The sequence below is a fragment of the Lutra lutra genome, chromosome 11 (genome assembly GCF_902655055.1).
Source record: "Lutra lutra chromosome 11, mLutLut1.2, whole genome shotgun sequence".
Taxonomy (NCBI): Eukaryota; Metazoa; Chordata; class Mammalia; order Carnivora; family Mustelidae; genus Lutra; species Lutra lutra.
Window position 1 is genome coordinate 28,005,789 of NC_062288.1, and position 26,971 is coordinate 28,032,759.

Here is a 26,971-nt window from a genome sequence, read left to right on the forward strand (position 1 = left end):
GCACCAGTGTTGATATTATATCCCAGTTCCTGAGCAGGGTCTCTGCGATGTCTCTGCAGAATTATGTCCATGACTGAGGTTATGTATGGTAGGAAACTTCCTCCTCTAAAGAGCAACTGGAGTAGCAATGACTATCATGCATACGAAAAAAAGAAAGAAATGATTTAAAAGGCTTTTTAAATGGCTATAGGATTTTAAAGTACTTGATAGAATTTGTCATGTATTACCCAGATGCTAAAAGATTCCACATTCTCTTCCACAAGCTAGATCTAAGGTATGGAATTAAGTGAAGTTGTAGATTTATTTGAAAATTTCACTTTTTAGCATATATATTATTTTGTTTCATTAATGCAGGATATTATAGCTCTGCTCCAAAAGCTAATCTCCATTATGACTAACACTTGGCCTGTTTGGTACAAATGGTTGATTCTGATGGGGCCTGATAAGCACTGTTGTGATTACAGATTTAGGTGAAGCTATTGTCCAAGTGGTTAAGAGCCTTGAGATCTTACTGAACAGCCAAAGGTGGTAATGGACCTGGGGGACAGACAGCATAGCCATCCTTGCTATGGTGGGCTCCTTCCTCTGTGAGAAGCTCTGCTTGGAACCAGTGTTGTTAATTAACATCAATTACTCAATCCTCCACTTAGTCACTTTTTCCAAAGATACTGAGTATTGACTGTGTATCAGAAATTATGCGCTGTAACTGCCCCAAATCCTCTCTTCCGTTGCAGCGAATAAGCAGTGTTCAAACGGGTTAACGGATTAACAGAAGATTTGTTGATACTTTTTTAAAATACTAATAATGTTATTGATTTTAAGATTCCACAGACATGCCTTAGTACTTTGTAACCTCTTTACCTGTCCCAATGAACAAGACATCGTATTGACCATCCTCGGCTTCCACTCTATCCACTGCTATTTGTTTCAGGTTATATCTTCCATCTGTTTTTACCAGGATTGGTTTTTTATGGGCAGGTTTTATGGGCTGGTACATAAGTGGATGGCTTCTTGCAAATCGAATGGCATCATCGGGGTAGTCTTTGGTGGTTCCGTATCTCCCGCCATTCACTTTGCTGGCACACTGAAATGCAAATAGGTAAGATAGGGTTTTTTTGCCTTATATCTAAGGAGCACATTTATTATCAATTATGAAAGCTATCGGAAAATGGACGTGTTCAATTAATTGACTGCAGTTAGAAATATTTAGTGACCACAAATTCTTCATTAGAAAAATAAAATCTGCATTAAAGATTGCAGAGAAAGACCGAATCATTCCAAACATGCAGCTCTAGAAAAACACAGAAGTTAGCAAAAACTTTGAAAAATGAGGTACTAAATGATAATGGTACAATTCAAAGGTGGTAAAAATATGTATCACCATAAATATTGTTATTATTTCCCCCATTTTCTGAAATTTATTTTTTCACAGTGGAAATTAACTCCTGAAGGTAAACAATGTATTTTCATAGCAAAACAAAAAGCCTCTTTGTTGTGTTAAATCCCCCACCCAGGATTAAGGATCACAACTGCACTGAATAGCTTTCCCATTACTAAGACTAAAATAATAATGTGATGGTTCCAGTGGACTCACTGACTATAGAATTCTAGTGCAGTAACAAAGAAAGCTATTCAAATTCTGTCCGTGTTAATTGAGGAAAAAAAAAACCCTCTCTGTTCTACTGTAATCTGTATGAATTTATATTATTTCTATATGGATTCAACACAATAAATTGAGAAAATGAGAAATATTTGCAATAACATGCCTGAATTCTTAAATCACTGACTCAAAAAATAAATGTTCAATAGCATCTCAGTTACTTCTTGGAATACCTTTAACTGTGTTGATTCATGCTTGTTATTAAGTACTCTTTCGTTTTGCATATTTCCCTCCAGAATCAGCAGCAATTACAATGGTTATGTTGATAAGGAATTTTCCACTTTTGGGTATAAATACAGTAGTGTAGTAATCAGATTCTGCAAAGAGGGCATTTTTAATGGTTTGTTTTAAAATTCAGGTCATATTTCTTAATTTGGCCTGAAGTTTTCACTGGAGTGTACTTACATGATACATAATTGGAAACATTCTGGACCAGCCTGGAAACAGTTCAGTAACCAGTCACTTCCTCCAAATCTCCTTTAATACCATGTGGTTTCAAGAAGCATTTCCAGCAAAGCCACAGGAGTGGGTTTTCTCCATTTAAATTGTAATTTCAATCAATAGAGTGAAATAAAGTATATTTTATGTCTTACTGGAAGTAATAATTTTAAGCTAGTGAGAATGATTGAAATGGTAAAGCTTTACACTTGTTAATGGAGGTAAGGTTTGTTTCCACTTTGGATTTTGGCTCTGCAAAAATGGTTTCTACTTGACTTTCAAGTACTTGTGGAATCAACACAGTGATGGGTTTTCACCAGCTGCTCAAAGAAGTGCAGACTTTGACTTGAATGACAAGTTAAATGTCTGTTCTCCACGGTCCATGAGCACACACAATGAGCCTACATTTTGCCAACCTAGTCGTGCACAGGATACACGATACAAAATCATCATCATTGTCATTGTCATCATCGGTTTTAGATACACGTATAAGTAAAAAGTACAAAAGTTTGCGTGGATTGTTAGGGAGAATCTTGGCAGCACGAGTGCAGGGGCCAGTGGTAAAACTTCTGGAACTCTAATAGCACTTTTGTATTGGAATTTTTCTTCTAGGAGTCAGCAAGGATGTTGAATGAGATGCTAAGTACTCTGGTGAGGCAGAGAAAAAGCTTCTTCCAGTTAAGCTAAAGTGAGAAGTAAGGAGAAAGTATGGCCTAGGGAACTTAGAGGCTGACTCAAATATTACAATGTAATTACTTAGTTACTTTCTCCCCCTTTCAATTGCATGCGGCACTCATTCTTCTGAAGAAATGGAGGAGGATGACGCTCTTTTTATTGGACGTTTCTGTGTTCACCAGTATCTTAAAAATACAATTTCAGTTGAGGTTACTTAGCCAAAATAGCAATGATAATATACACTTTATAATGTTGCTAAGATGTACCCATCACAGATTTTTTTCATTAAATAAAAAGCATACAAGCAGATACAAGAAGTGATATTTCTTTACCGTTATTTCTTTATTTTGGGGTGTAGAATTTCTTAACTGCTTAACGGAAGTTTTGTAAAGCACCTTAAACACTGAACAAAATATTACTAAGAGAGCCTTTAAAAAAATAAGAATACTTTTTTAAATGCCTAAACTTACAGAACCAGGCCTTGGATAAGGGACTCTTCCTTCATAGAGTGACCAGTGGTATTCAGGTCCTTCCTTATGCGCGTACGGTCCGTTAAAGGCTGCCCTGATGCTGGACATATGATAGACACATATTGCATGCCCTTTAAATATATTACTGGAAAAAAAAATAGATAATTACTCTTCTGGAACTGACTAGCAGTCAACTAGTCACACACCTCAGAGTACAGAGAAAAGAAGTCTTTTGGATAAAAAAGTTGCAATCTCTTAAATAGAGGATATTCTAGAAATATTAACTACTGCAATATTTCAAGTACTGGAACTCTAAAACTTACCATTTCTTTATCTTCTTATTACGATTAACTGAAAATGACATTGTTAGACTAAAAACGGGACACCTGTCACCTCACATTATTGTTAATCTGACATTGTGTTTTTATATTTTTATGAGGAAAATAGGGCCTGACTATTTAAAAAGATTTATTCCCAAGCTGAATTATTAATTTTAAGCTTTGTCTCCTTGTCTGTTGTTTCATATTCAGAGTAGACAGTGTTTGCCCAATCATTATGCTGTTAATACTGCTAAATCTGTTCAAATTTTATTTGATTTCTCAGTGCATATGATCAAATAGCAAGTTAAAGTCTTATGAAACTTTGGGGCTTTGTTCCATTCTTTACCTTGGGGTCACAGCGGCATCAATAGCCTTGCCGTATATCCCATCCTCCAGGGACCACCAGGCCACTGAAACTGGTACCGGAGTGGAAAGATGACGGGGCTGAACTACATTAATTTTTTTTAAAGTTCTACTTGCAAAGGATAAAGACAGTCAATGATGACTAACAATGGCAAGTTTTACTGGAAGCATTTGTGATAAGATTCTGTGAAAGGACATTTTAAAGTGATTTGTTTTAAAAATTTGACCACTTTCCTTAATTTTGCATGATGCGAATGTATTCTAACATGTCCCCAGTCTCCTGTGAGAATCAAAATAATTAATGTTTGGGAATGTGCTCTGCACAATGTACAGATCTTTTTAAATGTAGAAGGTCCTATGCAGAGAGACACCTGTAGAACAGCAGTTACGTTCCTGTCCTAGGACATCAACTCACACATTCTGTAACACACCTTGAAGCAATTGGAAATGTCTGTGATAGTGAGAAAACCAGAGATGGTCTCCCAACCAAAGTGGCAATAAACCTTTGATCACCACGCTACAAATATCAACCTTTACGTCAGGTAACAGCTGGGAAGCCTTTTCCACAGATTTATGTATAAACTGAACAGTCAAATTGAAATTATGGAAGAAAATAACGTGTTGTCTTTGAAATCTAGACAGATCCATTATGCTAACACTTAGGAAAGTAGCTTATAAACTGACCATACGAACCCACAGAAAACCTATTCTGGTGATCCCGTAGCTTTTGTTCGTTATATAAAATCATGGAATTTAGAACACAACGTATATAAATTCTTCACCAGCATAAGAATAAATATGAAGTTTAAAAAAAAAAAAAGGATTTTCTGTGGACTGTGACAACTACTAATCTACATTCACTACTTTCCTTTGCATCAACGACGAGCTGATAGCAAAATTGTTTTCATGTTTCTCTGTTGAAGAAAAGGTCTCCTTAAAATAGCACAATATTTATTGAAAGAACTTTATTATTTTTTTCAAAGTGAGCATAAGAAATCTGCTGAAAAAACAAACAAACAAAAGCTTTGTGGAGAGACCCTGAGCAAACAAAGTAAACATGATTATAATAGTTTAAGTCCAGTGCAATGCAAAAGAGGAAGGGAACTTGATCATTCTATCCCTTTCAAGAGCTATGAGGCATAGTCTTTTTTTTTTTTTAAGAATTATTTATTTGAGAGAGAGAGAAAGCACAAGTGCAAGGGAAAGTAGAAGAACGGAGAGAGGAAGGGAGAGAATCTCAAGCCAACTGCACTGAGAGCAGAGCCCAACATCGGGTTCTATCTCAAGACCTTGAGATCATGACCTTAGCCAAAGTCAAGAGTCAGATGCTTAACCATCTGAGCCACCCAGGCACCCAAAGGAATATTCTTGATTTCTCATTCCAGGCATCTCATATCCACTCTCTCCTATTTGGAAAGACACACTCAGGAAATTATATATGTAAACTTTCAACCAAAATGGATTTTAATGATATTTTTTCATTCATACACTGACACATGGATATGAAATGATATTTCATATTTTTCCAACACTCTTCGATGGGCAAAATACAAACATGTTAAAGAGAAAAATAATAGATTATATGCCTTAAACTTGAACAACTTATTTAAATTTAAAACATGGTAGGCAAATCACAAATACATGTTTGCTATGAAGGTACATGGGAGCAGGACCTGAGTAAACTGAGTAAAGGAGTGAGCAAAGTGCTCTGTGGTTAAGGTATCAAGGAATATTTCTTACGGATGGCAACCGACCAGCACTAGAGAACTGATAAAAGTCAGTGTTGGAAGAGAGCCATTTGAAGCAAAACAAGTGGGCAAATAAAATTATAGTGATGGAACGAACCCTAATGAGTTAGAAATAGATTCTGTGAAGTCATAATCTTACAGGAAAACTTCCAAAGCTGAGTGGCTAACAGTTGACAGAAAGCCTTGAAAACGTGACTTGGAAAACTATGTGACAATTAAAAGAATTATGCTAGCCTTTATAGCACATAACAAATACCTTATAAACCGTGAGAAGCAAATCATTCTGTTGTAGGTCAGAGCAGAAGGGGATTAGGATACTGAGCACAGACGGAGCCTGAGGCGCTTCAAACAGAAACAAATAAAGATCTGAACTGAGATCATGGCTTTAAAAGTAAAAGAACAATTGCAAACAAGAGAATAAAGAGAAATTGGTGACATAAAATAATAAACGGCGACAATGGGTCAACAGTATTTCCAACTTACACACACAGTGAAGGAGTAAGGCATATTTTGCTTCATCATGTTTTTATAGATCCTGTGAATTTCTTACCTGGTAGTGTTAAAGAGTCCAAATATTACTGGGTTCTTATGATCTCTGGTGTGCAGCAAGAAAATATCCTCTGGAAAATTAAAGACCATTAGATGAGTATTTTTAGTCCTCTTTGCAGGTAAAAAGTAAAGAAAATACATTGACATAAAATAGCTTAGAACCCATTGCAGATGTAAGACATCAATTTCCATACACAGTCATACGACCATGACCAAATCACAACAGAGTGAAACACCTGGCTGTTCAGGATGACCCTGAGCTGGGCCACAAGGAAGAAATGAGGTGCTGACTGTCAGCTATGGAGACGATCACCTGTTCCTGCAACTCCCCTGACCCCATCATGCAGACCAGGCCCCAGTGAGAAGAAGAGAAACTTGCTCATTGTGGGAAGCAAGTTTCCATACATGCTAGAGATAGAGAGGGGTAGAGAGAGGAATGCACATCAAAGAGCACAACTTAATTCTCTCAAGAAGATTTACCTAATTCATCAAAATAGGTGTCAATTCCATTCATGCCTGGTACTGAGCAGACCAGTCTGGCTTTTAGGAAAGTGCTGAACTTATTCACCAGTATCCTCTGTCCTCCTACATCATTCTGCAATGAAGAAAAGCAGGTGAGTGAGTACCTAAAGGGCTTCTAACCACAACAAACTGTGTATTATTAAACATGTAGATGAGAACAGTTGCAATTTTTTAATTTAATCTGGAATGTGTAGCCGAATCCTCAAATAATACCATACCTGCAATTCCCCATAAAAACTATTTGAGGCCTGCACATTCGGCCTTGTTAGTATACTTTCACTCTGGGCCATTAAATATACTTTCCAGACATTAAAGAATATTAATAGAGTGGTCTATCCTATATAAAGTAGTGGCTTTTATAATACAATAAACTTTATTATTATTTTAATGATAAACAATCTGCTTATCTTGGAGATACAGAAAACAACCATTCTTTTTTTCTAAAAGAAAAAAAAAACAGTTTGAAATACATACATAAAGAGTACGTACATATTATTTGCACACATATACACACACAAATGTACATACATGGACTTAGATATGTATATATAAACTTCCTCTTAAATTTATTCCTAAATATCAAACTTCACATTTGCAATATTATTAGCATTCTCTCACTATATATTGCTACGTCAGTTGGTTTTGAATATTCACTAACAGACTATCTGAATACCCAACCAACCACAGATGTTTTTTCTACAGAATCAATCAAATGATCTGTTGAAACATAACATACATTACTTAGTATGTGGACTAAAGAAACTAAAAAGACCTTGGCTAAATTAATTTTTAAAAGGGGAGCTCAAACTTCTGTGTGGGAAGAAGTACAGCCTAACCACAGACTAGCTCTTCTTAGTAGGGGTTGGAAAATGAGGAAGATCACACAAAAGGCACAGCTCTTCTAAGATTAAACCTTAGGGAGATGTTAAGTCTAAAGATGAGGTAGCAAATACTGTTAGGCAGCCTATAGAATCCTAGAACATCTGCCTTATTATTTATTTATTTATTTATGCCAGAAAATATCTTCAAGTAGAAAGCCTACAATACAATCAGCAAGACCTGAAGGTAAATCGGGAGATAAGCACACAGAACGGGAAAGGCGGTCCTCACCACACAGAGTCGCCCCACTCTGGCGTAAATTGCGTGTGCGTTGCTCTCTGCCTCCAGGGCCTTCTCGGTAAAAAAGAAATACACTTTGCTGTCATCTCGATCTTCGTTGTCAGGAATCATATATGAACCTACAAATTTTGGCTCTACAGATATAAAGAAAAGTAGAAGAAAAGTAAAATGCTAGGTTATTCTAATAAATTGCATATCACATGGATGCTTCAGTTTCAAAAAAGGCTCTTCCTTGAGATTTTTCTATCAACGGTAAAGTCATGTAGAGATCTCCACTCTCTTTGCAAACCAACAGTTTTGTTTAGATCTAGGAGTACAATTTAAATGGAAAATAAGAGTCAAGAAAGGAAAAACCAATGTCAAACAACATACCTTAAAAGTGCATTCAAAGAACAGATTAGAGGCATGAATTTCCTCCCATGTATGTAAAAAGTCAACATAAATACATGTAAAATAGTTGAGTAGAGAAGTTTATCCCTTTTTCAAATTCATAGATTATCTACCAGTGCAGCTCATGGAAGACCATTTTAGTTTTAAGGTAGAAAATTTATTTTAGGAGCGCCAGGGTGGCTCAGTCATTGAGTGTCTGCCTTCGGCTCAAGTCATGATTCCAGGGTCTTGGGGTCGAGCCCCATGTTGGACTCCCTGCTCCGTCGAGAGTCTGTTGTTCCCTCTCTCTCTCTCTGTGCGTCCCCCCTACTTGTACTCTCTCTCTCTAATAAATAAATAGAATATTAAAAAAAAGAATATTTTAAGTCTTTGTGTTTGTAGTCTAAGGGATTGGAGTGAACAACCCTTGCTTAATATACTATGTCAAATACTTTAATGAAAACATGCTACCAATAATGATTATGCACTCTAAAGCTTAATAAAAAAGCTAAAAATAATTTTAAAAAATTCATTATTAAATGATACTTCAATCCCTGGATACACCACTGGGACAAAACATAAACATTATTCCTTACAAGGATTCTGTCAGTAAATGACTAGTGATTTTCCTAGAATTTTATTCGTCTCTAAAAACAATGTGATCCCATTAAAATAAGCAAAGCAATCAATGGATCCAAAATTATACCAACTGACAAGAGAACAAAACAACTTACTGGATAAAAAGGGTTTTTTTTTTTGCTTTTCATATATTTGGTTTATTTTCTTCATTTAAATCCTGATTACTAAGTATTGCTATGAGGGCACTTTGGTTTTATAATAGAGCCAGTTCATGCTGATATAAAATTATATTTTAATATAATTTAATTTAGGAATAATATTTTAATTTAGGAATATTACAAAATTCTGAAATTTGTACAAACTGTAAAAGACATTTGTATCATTATTATGATCAAAACAGCAAATTTCCCATGAGTTCTAGACTTGTTTTCAGTTCCGACTTACATGCTCCTTCCTCCTGAACCCTACCTTTCAACAGGCGCTCATCATCATGCTCGGTGCGAATGTGAGCCAGTCGCCCCATGCTCCGGAAGACTGCAGCATCTCTGCCCCAGTAATCACTGTAGAGTCCAGTAAACAATTCACTACCTACATGGAAAAAGGAGTTAAAAAGAAGCCAGTGTTTGTTTCTGGATTTGACAACAATCTATAAGCCACAATGACATCAAACATATCCAGGTTTACTGTGTATATGACCTATGAATACTACTGCAAGACCATGGATGGTACTGTGAGATCGCTAGGATTGGAATATCCACTGCCACTTATGAGCTGTGTGTGCTTGGGCTAGTTGCTTAACCTTTCTGTGCCTCGGTTTCCCCATTCCCAAATAGGACTAGTGCTCAAAAGTATTGTAAAGAGTGAAGCACTTCAAACAACAGCTGGCATATATATTCATAAGACTTACATGAATCTATTTTTTAAGATGCATTTATTTATTTGAGAGAGAGAACACACACACAGATTGGGGGGAGGGGCAGAGAGAAAGAATCTCAAGCAGGCTCCCTGCTGAGAGCAGAGCCCACTGAAAGGCTTGATCTAATGCTCTGAGATCATGACCTGATCTGAAATCAAGATCCTGACTTTTAACCGAATGAGCCACCCAGGTGCCCCAGACCTATATGAGTATTTGACAAGTAAGCTGGTTCATTTTATTTAACTAAACTTCTTTTAACCTTTATATCATCAGGGTATTGTTATTAATTTTTATATTATTATTATTGGTATTATATGTAAGACAGCTAACTCAAATCCTTCTTGGAACAAGAGATTGCTTCCATGAACATGATTTTAGTATAGGAACCACAATGTCTGACAAAGTTGTAAATAATCCAATTCACTGTCATTTAATTTGTAAGTTGTGGCATAGATGGGAATGATATAAAGAATTTATAATTTAATCAGTCAACAGAATGAACGAAGTTAGTTATAACATGTGGTGGAGGACCCAGACTGAAAATCAAATCAAGGAATCACAAATGTACGCAGGGTTTCCCAAGAAACGACAATGTGCGTCCTTGGAAATAACCACGAAAACATTAAAATAGCTTATGGGAAGAGGAAAAAATATAATAGAAAAATAAAATAAAGGTAAAGGGAACTGCAGAAAGACTAATACCTCTCAAGCATAGGAACTTGGGAGTTCTCTTTTGTCCAAGGGACAACAAAAGATAATCAGTTTGCCCATGAGTGGGGCCAGAGGCATTGTCCTGGACATATGCAGTTCAGGTGTCCTGTCTTTGGCAAAAATCTCTAAAAGAAGCAAATGATAGTATCAGATCAATAGAAACAGCATCCTCAATTTAGGGCAGTACAATTCTCATAATGAGTATCATACAACTCTGGTTGGTTTAAAAATATAGAGCTGATACTGAGCTCAATGTATTAATGTTTTCCTGTTAAATATGGAATATGTACATATGGCATTTGAAGTGCTTTAAAGTTTAAGAGAATTCAAATTAACTGTACCTCTAATTTAGTACATTTAAATGAATAATTGATTTTAGAATTAGAATTATTAAAGTTACAGGTATAAAAATCCAGCCAAGTATATAAACAGAATTTAAGAGAAATCGATTTCATGTTTATAAATTTTAGTTTTTTAATGACTTATTTATTTATTTTAGAGAGACAGAGAGAGGTGGGGGCAGAGGGAGAGGGAGAAAATCTCCAACAGACTCCCTGCTGAGCACAGAGCCCCACTTAGGACTTGATCCCACAACCCTGAGATCATGACCTGAGCCAAAATCAAGAGTCACACACTCAACCAACTGGGCCACCTAGGTGATCCTCATGTTATGAATTTTATTAGATTTTTTAAATTATTTCAATATTTATAAAGGGTTTTTTTTTTCCTAAGATAAGGCCTTTAAAACTTTGAAAAAAAACTTGAATAAAGCAAATATGTTTGTATGGTTTAAAATTTGAGAAAGTAATCAAATGTGCTGTCAACAGGACACTTTATAAGAGAAGTTTATTTTCAACTTGAATTAACTGACTTACTTTTTAAAAAGTAAAGATAATTGCTTTTGTTATAGCAGATTTAAAAATAGAAAAAATGAGGTATCAATTGAATTTGAAGGCTTAGGAAAAATAAGCTTTTAAAAATATTATAACAACAAACCAACATTCATTTATACAAAGACAAGTAAGTGTAAATAGCTTCTTTTGTTCACAAAATCCACTAGGGATATTTAAAAAATGTATAGGAAAAAGATAAATAAAATCCAGGTTTTCCCACAAAGGAATTTGCTTTTAAACTATACATCTATGTAATAAGAGAGAAACAGGAAAAGAAGAGGTAAATGTGGCAAAGTATTAGAATTAACAATTGATGAATTCAGGTAAATGGTATAAAGGTGTAAATTTTACTCCTCTTTCATTTTTTTTTTCCTGGATTTGAAAATTTTCCAGTTAACAAGTTTAAAAAAAAAAACAACAAACTGGATTTGTTGAGTTCATTCCATACACTCGAATGTATGCTAAGTGAGAGGTGTGATAAGGAAAGTAACAGAAAAGAAAAACAAAGATGCTTTATCTCTGGACTTAAAACATAATTTGATAGAAAAAATTACATTAGAACTCTTATTTAAGCATGTTCTTTGGTAACAGAAGGGAAAAAAGCAACATAATTTATATCAGAGCCAGTTAATGTTATATTCATCAGAAAGTTATATCTGTGTGTGGTGAAGGCATATTTTGAGATAAAATGCATTTAGTGGTTAGGGATATAAACTGTTTGTGGGAGGCATTCTGCACTACTTGAACATGGATAAGAGTCATGTTAAATTCATTAATAGGCCTTGGGGAACATCAACTTTATAGCATAAAAGAATGAGTTGACCCACAAGAGGTGTGTCATTGACTACTGAACTACCAGAGTGAGGATTTTTCTGAAATGTTCTTGTTATTTTTTAACTTATATTCCCCATATAAAGTATAAAGGCCATTTTGGAAAATTATCCTATTTTTTAAAAGATTTTATTTATATTGGAGAGAGATAGAGACAGAGTGAGAGATAGCATGAGAGGGGAGATCAGAGGGAGAAGCAGACTCCCCATGGAGCTGGGAGCCCAATGCAGATCTCGATCCCAGGACTCCCAGGATCATGACCTGAGCCAAAGGCAGTCAGTCACTCAACCAACTGAGCCACCCAGGCGCCCCTGGAGAATTATTCTAAACAAAACTTATTTTTCTAATATGGACTTGGCCAAATGCTTAATGCACAACAGGTACAAAAAATAAATTTCTTAAAAATCACGAAAATTTTTATTTCTTAAGTTTTTAATATCTGATTTCACTTAATATCTTAAAAGACTTCTAGAACTTCAATATTTCAAAACATTACTATTATGAGAAAAAATCTTCATATTAGTTCACAACAATTATTACATTTATCCCAATCTGAAACACCCTATCAAAGTTCTACTCATTTTAATCAATTTCATAAATTTAACAAACAAGTACCCCTTGGAGACACTAGATGGCAGCCCTATGATACCAAATAATACCACATCCAAGGCACGTTATCTGCACAAAGGAAAAGATGATATATTACCAATTTTACCCAATTTCCCTTTTTGTATTCAGATAAAAGAAAATAGTTTGCGAACAATTCAAATAACACAATATCAGATGTATGATTTAAACTTCAAAGAAACTGAACAGGTGCTAAAAACTCGATGCTGTGTAAATGGAACCAAATGTGTTTCTGTTGGAAATGTTAGATATTCCTCAGAAGGGAAAGATTCTCCTTTCATAGCTTATTATTAGTGTAAAGAACAAAATAAATTCATAGTCACAGATAATGGTCATGTTCGGTAAAAAAATCTTCCTAAAGAAAAAAAAAAAAAAACCTTTATGAAAATTGGTCAAGTAGAATAAGCCTTAGGCACAACTATTACCTAATAGTAATTAAATGAGCCAACATATTCAGCATCATTATAATTGATACTATTTAGAGCAATACATAAAGTACATATGTACGATATCTCAACTGAAAACTTTAAAATTATAACCATTTGATATAATTAGGGTAAATTTATGAATCACTACCTTGGTATTTTACAGAGTATAAAAAAACCTGGATAAATCATATTTTCATGGACTAAAAAGAGAAAGGTTTCATATAAATAAAAAACATCTTCTAGAGTTTCAATGATAAGAATAGAACTATCCAAGTTTTCGGTTTTGTAGGTCTATGAAGACATGATATTTAATAAATGTATTAGCTTAGCCACAAGTTTAACTGGTATCTATTTCAATATTCTGAGTATAAATAACCAACTTGATTTTTATACCATATATTACATTTCATTTGTTATAGCACTGAATTCTGAGGGTGACGGATGTCATGTTAATTTTAGATGGTCAAGTGTGGTTATAATTTTAAAAAAATAGAGCATCTGCAGGGTGTTTTGACAGGTGAATGTAACTTATTATTGTCATGCTCAACATAGGCTCTCTGTACAGACACAATAACAGTGGGAACAGTTCTGCACTGGAAATCTGTCACACTAAGCCCCCAGCTTGAAATCTGATTTTCGATATCTCATGGTCTTCATTGCTTGTAAAATCACAGAGACCTACATGTAATTTCTTGAGCCTGCCAAACTTTTTTCCGTTCTCTCTTCCTGGAAATGTTTTGCCTAAATTCTGCATCTCCTTTCCTGCTTCACCTCCCATGTGCCTGGCTATTGCCTACTTCCTCTTTGATGCCTTCCTTGACTAAACTTCTGTTAGTGTAGTGATTCCTAGTACCACCAAAGCCCCTGTGCCTATTTCTACCATATTGCTCACCCTACTGTATTAACCTACTTCTTATACATTTGACATTGTGCCTCACTAGAATGTAGGCCTCTTGATGTGTCTTATATATTCTTTTTCCCCCAATATCTTGTACAGTGTCTGGAATATAGGAAATGCTCAATAAACACTTGTCAAATCCATGAAGAGCACAGTGAATTAATTTGTGAATATATCTAAAAATTCTTTTAGGTGTTTAAATTAAAGCTATGAAATGCAATAAAAACTCAGGATAAGATTCTGATTCTTCAATAAAGCTTCAGTAAAAAAACACTAAGAGAAAGAAAAAAAATATTAGGCATTTATATGAATAACAGAGTTCCTTGATTTTTTGTTCCTATATTTAATAATTTTAATTCATGAACACAAGGACCCTATTTTCTTCCAGTATCTGTCCCTAATAGTTTCAGCCCCCAAAGACTGTGTCTACACTAAACAGCTTATATGAAAGAAAGTAAGAATCATTTGACTCTTGCCAACATATAAAAACAAATCCACTGTAAATAATTTTAAGTTAAAATGCATCATTATAATAGTTTTCTACATAATTCCTTTTATCAGAACAAACTCTAACTGAAGTTTCAGTTAAGCATACTACATTGCCTTCATGTTTTATGAAACCTACCATTCTCAGCAGTTTTGCTCATGGGGCTAGATACTTATTACTTGATTTGCGTTTTTAGTTACCACATTAGAAATACAGATTTTAGTTGTTTGGTAAGACAAACATCACAGTTTTCCAAGCTTTTTATCTTCTTAGGTTTTACTCAAGCATTTCTCCTATTTGTGTTGTAAACGTCTACACAACTAAATAATGTGAAATACATTTGCCTCATGGACAGCACATGACTAATGATGGAATTAACGGCTTCATTTCATAACTGAGTTGTATCATTTTGTTAGAAAGTCATTCAAATATCAGATGCACTGTTTTATAGAAACACTATAACATGCGTCATTGCATATAAAACAAAATACACGCGCGAGGATGAGGATGGATAAGAATGAGATATATATTCCAATACCCACATCCCAGTTCACAGTCACACTCTGCTTAGGATGCTAAAAGCAACCAGGCAGAATATATCCTTGAATTAGTTATACGGTTGTAGTTGGATTTTTTTCCTTCTAGCCTTATCATTTTTGTTTGTTTGTTTTGAGGAATACGTAAGCAAAATATCCAAAGAGGCTCACAGACTCTAGTAGATAAAGCCAGAAGCCACGAGCATGAGGATAACTGGCATTGCACCAAATGTGAGAGAGCAAGAGAGTTGGATAAGAAATTATAGACATTCTTCAGGGACAGAAACATGGCAAAGGAATGACTTTAAGTCCAAATTTCTGTACAGTTGAGGTGAATTCAAGAAATAAGGAGATATACTTCATTTGTTACATTTACAGAGGTTGCATTTATAAAGACATACGTTTTATCTTCACTTAAGATTTTTCAAATATTATTAAGTCGTATTTTGTGCCAGAACTACTCATTCATAACTCTGTCCTGGATATAATTAATTTAAAAGGAACATTTGTTTTAAAAAATTAATGCCATTGATAGCTTGAAATAATCACTTAAATTTCCTCTGCATATATTCCAATTCCCTTTCATTCAGTCAACACTGACCTTCAATGTACAGAATATGTAACGAGGAGATATATTCACAAAGGTCTCATTATTATGAATACAAGTACAGGAAAAGAATTTCAGCAGCTATAAACTTTTGTAATTTTATTTGCTAAAAATGGTAAGATAGGACCAAATAGAATGTAGAAAGAAAATTTCAGGGCCTACGATATTTTATTCATGGTTGTTTGTTGAAATAAAATTTAGTAAGTCTTTAACTTGAGAAGTCATCCTAAAAATATCCTAATAACAAAGCTAACACTCTGAAAGCAAAGAAAAAGTATGTGACAAATTAGAGTGGTTTTCCCCCAAATGCTAGTAACATGTATGTTAGCATGTCATAGTCATGTCAGGTATGGTAAATATTAAATTGCACCTGGAACTACAAATCTGAGTCAGAATAAAATATTTTTTAAGAAAGGCAATAGAATTGAGAGGGCAAGGTACAAGGAAAATCCTGCAGTTACTAAAGGTGTTATAAACGTATTAAGAATATTGCAACAGTATATCCAACAGAGCTGATGAAAAAGAGTCAGCCAATATTTTCCTTGCTGGCCAAAATGATATATGACATAAAGAAAATACTTCCTAGGGTGCCTGGGTGGCTCATTTCAGTTAAGTGTCCAACTCTTGATTTCAGTTCTGGTGGAGATGGAGCCCTGTGTTGGGCTCCCTACTGGGCACGGTGTCTGCTTGAGATTCTCTCTCTCCCTTTTCTCACCATCCCCTCTCCCTCTCTTAAATATATATATATATATTTGTATTTCCTGAATTTTTATTTGGCTAGTCACCAAACCCAATAATTAGATAGCAATATAAGTACTATCTTTGGATGAAATAAAAGGTATAGGCAAGTAATACATCAATTTATTTTACTAAGTAAGTCGTTGTTTCAACAAAGTGTTTTTAAAATCAGGCTACAATGTCTTATATTCTTCAGACACTTACTGAAGACCATTTTCAATAAAAATTGTCATCACAGTAGGGGAAAATGTGGCTAAATGTGTAGAAATATTTGCACCTGTGATATGAATTTATATGCCACCAAGATAAATTATGTTAATATCAAGTGGCATTTGGAGAGCAACCCTAATTAATGTATGATTTCATTTTGACTGATTTGTGAACATTCAGAACAGAGCTAAACAAAGAGGTTGTTTCACTCCTTTAATTCTGTTTCACATGGAATCACTGCAAGATACTAACATTTCATTTCTAAATTAGATGATAAATTTAATTAAAACATGTTCGCATGTTCGTTAAGTTGTCTTTTACCTAACAAATAATCATTCTTTATTCAGGTTTTGGTAAGCTTTTTAGTTCACGTGATCTTCAGCCAACTAAATTTAAGGTAACTGAAATGAAAACTGTACCTGAAGTTAAGAAATTATAAGACATCCTTTGATTTTCCAGCACCTCCTTTTTTTCCTTGGGGGCCTTGTTAGCTTTATAAGTATTGTTACAAATTGGAGTTTCTTATCACGAAAGCACAACTTGAGGTGAACAGGCCCTCAAGAGTTAAGTGTGACCCACAATTAACAAAGAAACAAGGATCGTGGCCTCAAGATGGTCAACCTTTTGCTGGAGTCTTGTCCTAACCCATCAACCGAGAACATGTGTGGCCATAAAATACATTAACGCATTCTTTCCCTGTCAGAGTAAGCTACACCGGGCTTGCCAAATTCCAACACAGGTAGCTCCATTTTTCCAGCCCAAACTCCTGCTGTTCTTTCGACTGGGTGAATTATTCCTACTTCCTCTCTCTCAGACTTGCTGGCTCAGGTAGAGGTTATCAGATTTCCATGGCACCTCGTATCTACAGTGAGCGAATAATCTTTCAAAGGTACTTTGGGATGAAAGCTAGTGGATAAAGGTGAAGAATGATATTTTTATTTCTTCTTTTTGGAGGGATTATTCCTATAGTGTTTGTATTTGGTTTGGAGAGCTCTTACGATTGGATTTCTCTTCTGAATATGAGAAACAGCCACCCAGATGGCAAGCACTTCCCATGTCAGCACAGTGTAATTTGATTTGGAAGTTCAATGAAACTCACTGGGAAATGTCCCTCCAGTAATATTTCCCCTCTTAAAAAAATTCAGTTTTCAGTTCCCGGTTTCATACATAAATAAGCTCCAGGGAGGCTTAGTGGTGAGTGGCAGGGTGACTAGAGGAATTGTTTAAACCATTTAAATGAAATGTTAAAATTAAATGGTGTGCTAATCTTTTTAGGATTTCACCACAGAAGTAGTGTTTACTCGGTAATTTTCCACTTTCGGTATCACTTATAATATTCTTAGGAATAATATCCCAAAATTTGTTTTTTGCCTGTTTAGGAATATTGAGTCTATTCAATGAATATTTATAGGAGGCCTGTTCTGTGCAAGACGTAAGGTAAAAGAAATGATAAGAAAATCTCTTCCAAACATATTCAAATTTTAAATTTATGAAATTACCCCTCAAAAGCACTGAAAGCATTAGAAAAAATTATCTATCAAATAAATGCATGTATTTTAATGCATCCAGTGCCATTTCTAACATAGATCTAGCTGGCATCCATTCAATGTCCCTCCCAAGACTTTGATTCCTACTGAAGTTTAAACTTAGGCGATCTTATTTTCATATTTAAGGTCTCCCTTCCTTATATTCTGTTTATACACACACACACACACACACACACACACACACACACACACAGGTTAGCAGAGCAACGCTAGCTATCTTAAATATACTATTTTTCTTTAAAACATTATACTCTTTAAGAATATTACATCTCTTGGAGCAAGCTTTGAAAGAACTTACTATGTGAAATCTTATTTTAGAGCCTTTTCAAACTATGGGGCTGAAGCAAATCCATCTTTCCCTAATAATTAGCGCTAATTGAAGATCTTTGCTCTACAGATATACAGTGGACCCCGAAACACCATGGAAGTTGGGAGCTCTGACCATGCAGCTGAAATATTGCAAATAACGTGTGAGTGCCCAAACACTTAACTATTAATTGAGCAGAAGCCTCACGGATAACAAAACAACTGATTAATGCATAATTTGCATGTTTTATGTATTACCTACTGTATTCTTACAGCAAACTACAGAAAAGAAAATGTTAAGAAAACCATAAGGAAGAGAAGATACATTTACAATACTTCACTATATTCATAAAAAAGAACTGCATGTGCCTGGACCCATGAAGTTCAAACCTGTGTTGTTCAAGGGTCAACTATGTATAAAAAAAAACTTTGTTGACATGGATGTAAGTGCCATGACCGGGATGGGGAAGTACAGAGTGTGACACAAAGCCCATCAAAATGAATTATCTGGAAAAGTTCAGGGATTGTACAGTTTCTATAATACACGGGAATATCTGCATCAACTCAAAATCTTGTATTCTGATTACTCATCAGTGGGGGAGTTTTAAGCGTTAATCTTTTATTTAGGATGGGATGTCCCCACATGTTATTTTACACTTTCCTATTTTCTGCCAACAGGGTGACCTAATATTAGTCTATAACTCTAAGTGTTGCAAATGTAATAATAGAAATCCGTACAGCTATACCATACTTATATCAGAACCTCACAACCCTGAGAGAAAAGAATAACTCCTCATAGCTCCTAGTTAGGTATCAGGAAGAGCTCACTTCAGCTTTGTACTTGGGAACTCATCTGTCTGTACCATCACAGTGCTGGAGTACTTTGCCAAGTGTGCCAGTTTTAAACTCTGAGAATATAAGCAGAAAGAAAAATAATTTCATTGTGTCTTAAGTGAGGTACTCAGGTGAGGTTCCTCATCCAATTAAATGGAATCGAATGGAAATCTAGATCAGACATGCCAACTTATTTTATTATTTCAATGTGGACATTTAGTGGAATTTTGAACAGGTCAACCTCTATTGTTAAGATTCTATATAAATAAGAGTTTAGATAAATAATTTTAAAGTTCTCAACTGAGATGACCTTCTGATGAATTGTACTGATACAGAGAAGGGCACCAAGAAGAGAATATTAAAAGTTTTCCTAAAATTACAGAGTAATTAAAACAAAAAGAACTAACATATATTGTAATAGTTGAGTTTCTCCAGCCAGGTTTTTATAAAGTATTTCTCTAACTGCATTTTTTGAATAGTAAACGACCATAATACAGGATGTTTTCTATCAGATACTAAATAAAACTTGTGTTTCCAGAATGAGACACACATACTTCAGAGTAGCTGCATTTATCTTAGAGTCAAAATTAGTTCAGTTTAGCATGACTTGAAATCTAATATCATTGCTTCCAGCACCCATAAATAAAAACAACTCTAACACACGTATAAAGAAACACCAGAAGAACCTAAGCGAAGTTTCAAAATCAATGGCGACCAAATGATGTCTGTGGCAACAATACAATAATTACCAACTAATGTGGAGATGAAGGAGGAGCTGGGATCGAAAGGACATCTGCCCCTTCCTCTTTCAGACCTGTGTGGTTCCAGATGAAACAGGGGATCCTTGAAAAACAAACAAACAAACAAAAAAAACAACAAATAAACCAGAAAAGTCATTATGTATTTGCCAACTTTAGTAAGACTCTAATTGCTCAGATAAGACATATAAAAACCTGACCTTTTGCAGACAGTGTAAACAGGATACCATGAGTACCAAGTTTCTTAAAGCCAAACTGGGTTTTGTAAATAAATATATGGGTTTTCAGGTCCATTTCTCACTCCTCCCAGAAAGTATACAGGTGATGAAATAAAAGACATTAACAGTTTTTAATCACATGAGGGGACAGTAATAGTTATTCTGAGGGGTATCCAGTAAATATGCCAAAGGAATGAAAATGAGCTAAAAAAAAAAAAAAGGTTACTAAAAGGGAGGTTTAAAAAAGAAAAAAGGAGGCTTAATGATAAATACAGAAATTGGCTGCTATCCCACAAAGGCCACTACTGATTTTTTCTGAAGGGTCTGCAAAAGAAGCTGATAAAATTTTCTATCGATTTAGATTATTTATTTCCAATCATGTTTCTTCTTCATCACATATTCTTGGTATAGACATTTAACTTTAATAATTTAGAAATGATGGCTGCATAAACAATTACTGGAATATAGATGTATAGATAAATGTCACATTATGAGCAATTTCAGACTAGTGTCACATAAGTAAGAGCTTGAAAGTACTTCTATGAAAAACGACTACTTCATTGGTTCTTATTGCTGGCACCTAACCACAGAAATTTTCTCTATTCCCAGATTTCAAAATTCTCATTAATATATTTTCATAATTATTATTCATTAAGTGTGCTATAAATGGTTTGGGTAAAAGAAAGTTTGGAAAAGTGACAATAAGAATCAATATTGAAAATTTTGTAGGAAAAGAAAAAATACTCTGCAAGAGAACATTGCTGATACTGCCCCCTGCTATCAATGGCCCTGCCCATCTGCAAACCATGAACCTCAAAACAATCCCAAAGTCCTGAGTAACTTCTGATTTGCAGCCAGTTTTCTCAAACTTGAATTTGACTTTCTTAGCCACCCCCCTTACTTCCCATTATCTGTTCTGTCCTGATCTTGCCATTCTTATTTGACACACTTTTCTTCCTCTCTCTGATTCCAAAATCACCATTCTGATCCTGTGATTCTAAAACCTTTCCAGTAATGCAGAGTTCACCTGACCCCTACAACCTTCCTGGGATTGAACCACAGCCCAGGGGACAAATGGAGGCTCCTGACTCAGAGGTGGCTAAAAGCCAAAAAACTTTTTTAACCCCCCAATTTTTTTCCTGTTTACACACTTTGCACACATCAGTAGAGAGCAAGAATACCCATTCTTGGAGACATGTCTTGGAGACATTTTTGTGTTCGCTACTCAGATGACAAATTTGCAATGACATGAGAAAAAGTTTGTTTAAATGAGAGAGAATTATTGGGGTGCCCAGCTAACACTTGTGCTGAACGGTCTGCATCTCAATTTGGAAAACTGACTCGCAACGTTATGTGAAGGAGAAAGTGACCAAGTGCGTGAATGTAATATTTGTGTGACCCTTTAGTCACTGCCACTATAGAAGTTACTTGAAACAAAGTAGGTAGGACATACATTTTATATTTGTTCTACTCCAGTCAAATGTCCAAATATTTGGTCAGAGAAAGCTGTTAAAGAGATATACTGAACTGCTCTCTTAAATCAAGACTTTCTACACCCTCAGAATTCAGACACTCAACTTTTTTTTTTTTTTTAAAGATTTTATTTATTTATTTGACAGACAGAGATCACATGTAGGCAGAGAGGCAGGCAGAGAGAGAGAGAGTAGGAAGCAGGCTCTCCACTGAGCAGAGAGCCCGATGCGGGGCTTGATCCCAGGACCCTGAGATCATGACCTGAGCCGAAGGCAGAGGCTTTAACCCACTGAGCCACCCAGGTGCCCCGGACACTCAACTTTTTATCACCAATGACAGGTGAAGGTGATTTACCTAATGGATAAAATTACACACCTTCAACACTAAAATTGAAACCGCAAGCGAAAAACAAGTGTATTGCATATTTATTTGAGCCAGCGCAATATATTAAGTTTAAACTGCCAAGCAGGGGCGCCTGGGTGACTCAGTGGGTTAAGCCTCTGCCTTCAGCTCAGGTCATGGTCTCGGCGTCCTGGGTTCGAGCCCCGCATTGGACTCTTTGCTTGATGGGGAGCCTGCTTGCTCCTCCCTCTATGCCTGCCTCTCTGCCTACTTGTGATCTCTGTCAAATAAATAAATAAAAACTTCAAAAAAAAAAAACCTGTCAAGTAGAAGAAACATAGAAAATGCAAACTAAGAATTCTAAGATTAAGAGAATCTCAGACTTCAAAGGACTGTAGTTAGGTGAAGGGAATGAAGTCACAATTTCTTGGAAAAGTCACAGGTTTTCAAAAGTCTAAGTCACCACTTAGGCTCCTGAGGCTGTTGTTGATTGGGGAATTTCAGCACAGGTCTGAGATTTCAATTATCTGACATATCAGTGTCTTTGACTTTCAAGAAAAGTTGCTTGAATCAACGGAATCCTATATTTGAAAAGATGCCTAGAATCTTAACATTTAGGAAAAGAAGTGGAACCCAGAATCGGGCGGAATTTTTAGTTATGTATGAGGCCTGATACTGTGCAGTATGTAAATCTAGGTGAGTCTGTAAAAGGATCCTCTTTTACAAAACCTCACATTTAAACCTGAGAATAAATGAGCGTTGGATACTCCAATATTTTCACAGACCTATGCCTCCTGTCCAAACTCATGTCCCTTGACTGAACCCTTGCACTTTAACACAGAAGACTTCAAGTATCTATCTCATTTACTTGATTAATGGCTATAGCTGCCTCGACATATAGTCCTTTAAAAATAATAAAAGGTTATTTTGGCTGCTTTTTATATCACTATTAAAAATCCATATTTTTGAATAAAGGACAGAGATAGTATTTTAGTTTAAAAATGCATATGTTCCTTTTTTTCTTATTAAAGATTTTATTTATTTGACAGAGAGAGACAGAGATCAAGAGATAGTACAAGCAGAGGGAGCTGCAGGCAGAGGGAGAGGGGGAAGCAGGCTCTCCGCTGAGCAGGGAGCCCAAAGCTGGGCTTGATCCCAGGACTCTGGGATCATGACCTGAGGCGAAGGCAGACTCAACCGACTGAGCCACCCAGGTGCTCCAGTTCTTCAGTTTCTAATTGTGTAAAAAGAAAAAAAAAAAAAGATAAACCACTGGAGCACCCTTGCTTTCGAGAAGCAACATTATCTTTATGCACAAAGAGAAGAAAGATCCTAAACTTTAGAGGGTATAGCCATTTCATCTATATATAGCACTTGGTGAATAATATTCCAGGATTCAAATAATACAACAATGACAAAAAAGACAATGACAAATTGGACTGGAGAGTGTGATACTTCTTAAATTTGAAAACTACTGGGATGTGCATTCTGAAGACTATCATATTTATAACAAAATAATGAAAAGGTGCTTTGAACCCTTGAAAGTTCTGAAATTGCTCTCGCAGTCTGCATGCCGGCCGTTATGAACTACTTGTAGCTTCCTGAAGATCTCTTACTTGGTTTTCAAAGTGTTCAGGACAATAATGTCCATATAATATTAAAAATTCTGCAGAGACCCTAGAACCCCCAGGAATCCTGATCTGACCTCTTTGCCCTGGGATCTCCTCCTAGGAGATACCCTAGAATCTCTCTCCTAGAGAGACCCAACCACCAAACATCAGTGTATCCCTTTTTTGTATCATTTACTTCTCTGCATTATAATTGCCTGTTTGACCCTCCTTCCTACTAGTTTGTAGGGTTTTCTTGAGGAAACTGCCCATGTGATATTAATCTTTGATCCCCTCTATCAAATAAAGTAACTGGCACATAATAAATGCACAACTGTTGATGACACTTGAAAAAAATACTACCTTTCTAGAAACAAACTTTTTTTTCTTTTTGCCTTTGCTTATTTTCTTCTGTATCTAAAAGAACTCACAGACTGCTGTAGACAGGTGTGCTGATGTGAAAGCAGACGTATACAAACTGCATGCTTTCTGAGATCTGCTCATGAAGCAACATTGTGGTCCTATTGCTTTTCTACATTTTGATTGCCACTGGCTTTAGTAAAACTATCACATTGTTAAAATAACTAAAGGAAGAAGAGCTATGTTCTTTATTTCTCAAGCTATTTCATGAAGATAATATATTTTTATATACATTTTACAATTTATAAGGGATTCTTAACAGGATGAATACCTTAAGGTTTAGGATAAATATAATTAAATTCTCTCTGGTATTTATTAAAAATAAAATCAAATACTGAAGAAGGAAAGTGGTGTTTGTTTTCTCCCCAAAGACCTTATTAATGATAATATGCATCTTGAAGTAATATGGAGGTGTGACATGGAGGTATTTCTCCACATGATTGATTTTTTTTTTAACAAGATATTCTTCTGATATTGTGGAGTATGGTCATGAAATTTCAATACTGAGCTAAGAGGAAAGATTGAGTTTTTAATTCTTTTCAAATAACTAACTTGGCAGCAGCTTTTAATAATTTACCTCCTCTTTCATGATTTTAGACTGAAGGCTTTCTTTACCCTGTTAAGCTACATATGAAAGAAAGACACATTGGTTTGATTCATCTTAATTCCCCAAGACTCAATATATTATTTTTGCAACTTCATACAGTAGAGATGTGGAAATTGCCGAGAAGAGGTACAAGGAGAAAAACTTATCCTAGACTGGATAATACCGATAACAGAAAACAGGCCAATTCCAAACGTCTATTGCTTTGTTCTGCACAGATCAAGCTGACTCCAAAATTAACTATAAATTCAAGAATGAAGTTTCTCAGATTTGAGAGTTCATTGTGATGTTAAATGCAGTGTTTAACTTAGTGCACAATCCAATAAAATACTAAAAGGCGAGTAATGTAATTTTCTTCCCTGAAGTGGAATTTAGCCACTAAACCAACCAGAAAACTGGAGGCACGATGACATTGTCAATGACCCCAAAACAATTGCGCTTCTGGTTCAAGTAATATGTAATGCTGGTGTTTAACCTTATTGAGAATGTTGGTCAGTACTTACACTGGCTTTCCATTATCTGTGTTTTAACAGCTGCAATTTCTGCCTGAGTAATGTGGCTTAAATTTAGAAGACATCACTAGCATTAGCAGTGTGGCCTACACTTTTTGTTTCAGTATGGTAAGAAGACGTTTTTCAATAGGTTCTCCTGTGCTTGAGAGAAAGCAGGACGTGCACAGTTTGCAAAGGTGGGCAGATACATGGGCTCTTCAGAAAAAAAAAGTTTAAAGAATAAATGATATGTCTTTCCAGGAGAATTTTCCCCTTCAGGCCTTGAGGAGAGTGCTTGGAACCCAGCAAGACTGCTGTAAGCTATTTTCAAGAGGTGTGAGTTATTGCGTATCAGGTGTTAAATGGGATACCAATTAAATGAAATGAGAGTTTCCCATAAATGAGTCAGTGTGGTGAACTACTTTTGCCCTTAGTGTCAATGGTAAATTCTGAAAGATGTCAGAAAAAATCTAGGGCATTACAAATACTATAGGACAAAACAAATAACCCCCTATTTTATTTTATTACTACTTCTAATGGTTAGAGAAAAAGTCATAAAATACACAGGCATATAAACATGTACCCGTCAACAATGAACAATAAAGATACAATTTTGATAAGTAAATGTCTAGAATAAATTACCGTATCATGCACTTCAGTTCTTTACATAACAGCTATCTAATAACCTGTAGCAAATTAATTTTGAAAATGACCCACTACACAATTTTTTCCTTTCTTCTGTCAATCCATAAAAACGTGCTAAATAATATTTGGAACATTTCCCAAAGACTGAATAAACTAGCAGAAAAAAATACAAAATGGGAATGAAATTTTAAGTCAACATCTTGACACATAGTTTTGATTTTAATTTTTTTGACATTTTTAATTTCTAAAGCACAATGTCATATTTGCATAATTCTTTAAAATGTAGGAACTACTCTTGCATATATTGTTTCACCTTCAAAATAAGACTATGAGGTAAAATAGAGTCAATAATACTGTTCACAAGTATTATTTTCCTTTCATAGGTGAGAAATTAGAGCCAGGATGAGGCTTACCAAGTCTCAAAGAGTGTCTTCTAACTTCACTCCATGTTCATTTTACATATAGTATTATCCGTCCTACTTACCATTGTAGACGGAGAGTGGGATATATGTTTGTGCTGCTGCGTATGGCTGAGTGTCTTGTATGAGGTAATTAAGGTATAGTCAGGGTTTGAAAATATGTATTAAGATTTTTAAAAAGAAGAAAATATTTATCATTATTTAGTTATCTATTTATTAAATTATATGTTCAAATGTTTTATTTCCTGTAACATTATTTGAATAGCTTGCAGATGCTACCAAACATTTTTTTTAATTTTATTTTTTTAAATTTATTTTTTTTAATTTTATTTTTTATAAACATATATTTTTATCCCCAGGGGTACAGATCTGTGAATCGCCAGGGCTACCAAACATTTTTTAAAGGCATATATGATACATCTACAGTAAAATTCTAACTCAATTGTCTTGTGCTGATTTGTATATAAATACTTGCTTAAATCGGTATTTGTGGGTAAAATAATCTTTCCCCCACTTTCGTGTTTCCTTTAATTACTTCACAGTTCCATTCTCCTCACTCTTATCTTATGCCAACAGTCTCTTAAATTCTACACTATTAGCTCTGTCTACCAGA

General features: G+C 35.1%; 1 protein-coding gene across 1 annotated transcript in view; it reads right to left on the reverse strand.

The window, feature by feature from the left end:
• Positions 1-26,971, reverse strand: part of SEMA3E (semaphorin 3E) — a 253,490-nt gene that overhangs the window by 31,691 nt on the left and 194,828 nt on the right. The window contains exons 5-11 of the mRNA XM_047695809.1: positions 20,131-20,224; positions 9,281-9,400; positions 7,856-7,998; positions 6,704-6,818; positions 6,225-6,294; positions 3,244-3,388; positions 862-1,084 (exon numbers count right to left, since the gene is read on the reverse strand). Of these exons, the coding sequence (XP_047551765.1) occupies positions 862-1,084; positions 3,244-3,388; positions 6,225-6,294; positions 6,704-6,818; positions 7,856-7,998; positions 9,281-9,400; positions 20,131-20,224 (910 nt within the window). The remainder of the gene's footprint in view (positions 1-861; positions 1,085-3,243; positions 3,389-6,224; positions 6,295-6,703; positions 6,819-7,855; positions 7,999-9,280; positions 9,401-20,130; positions 20,225-26,971) is intronic.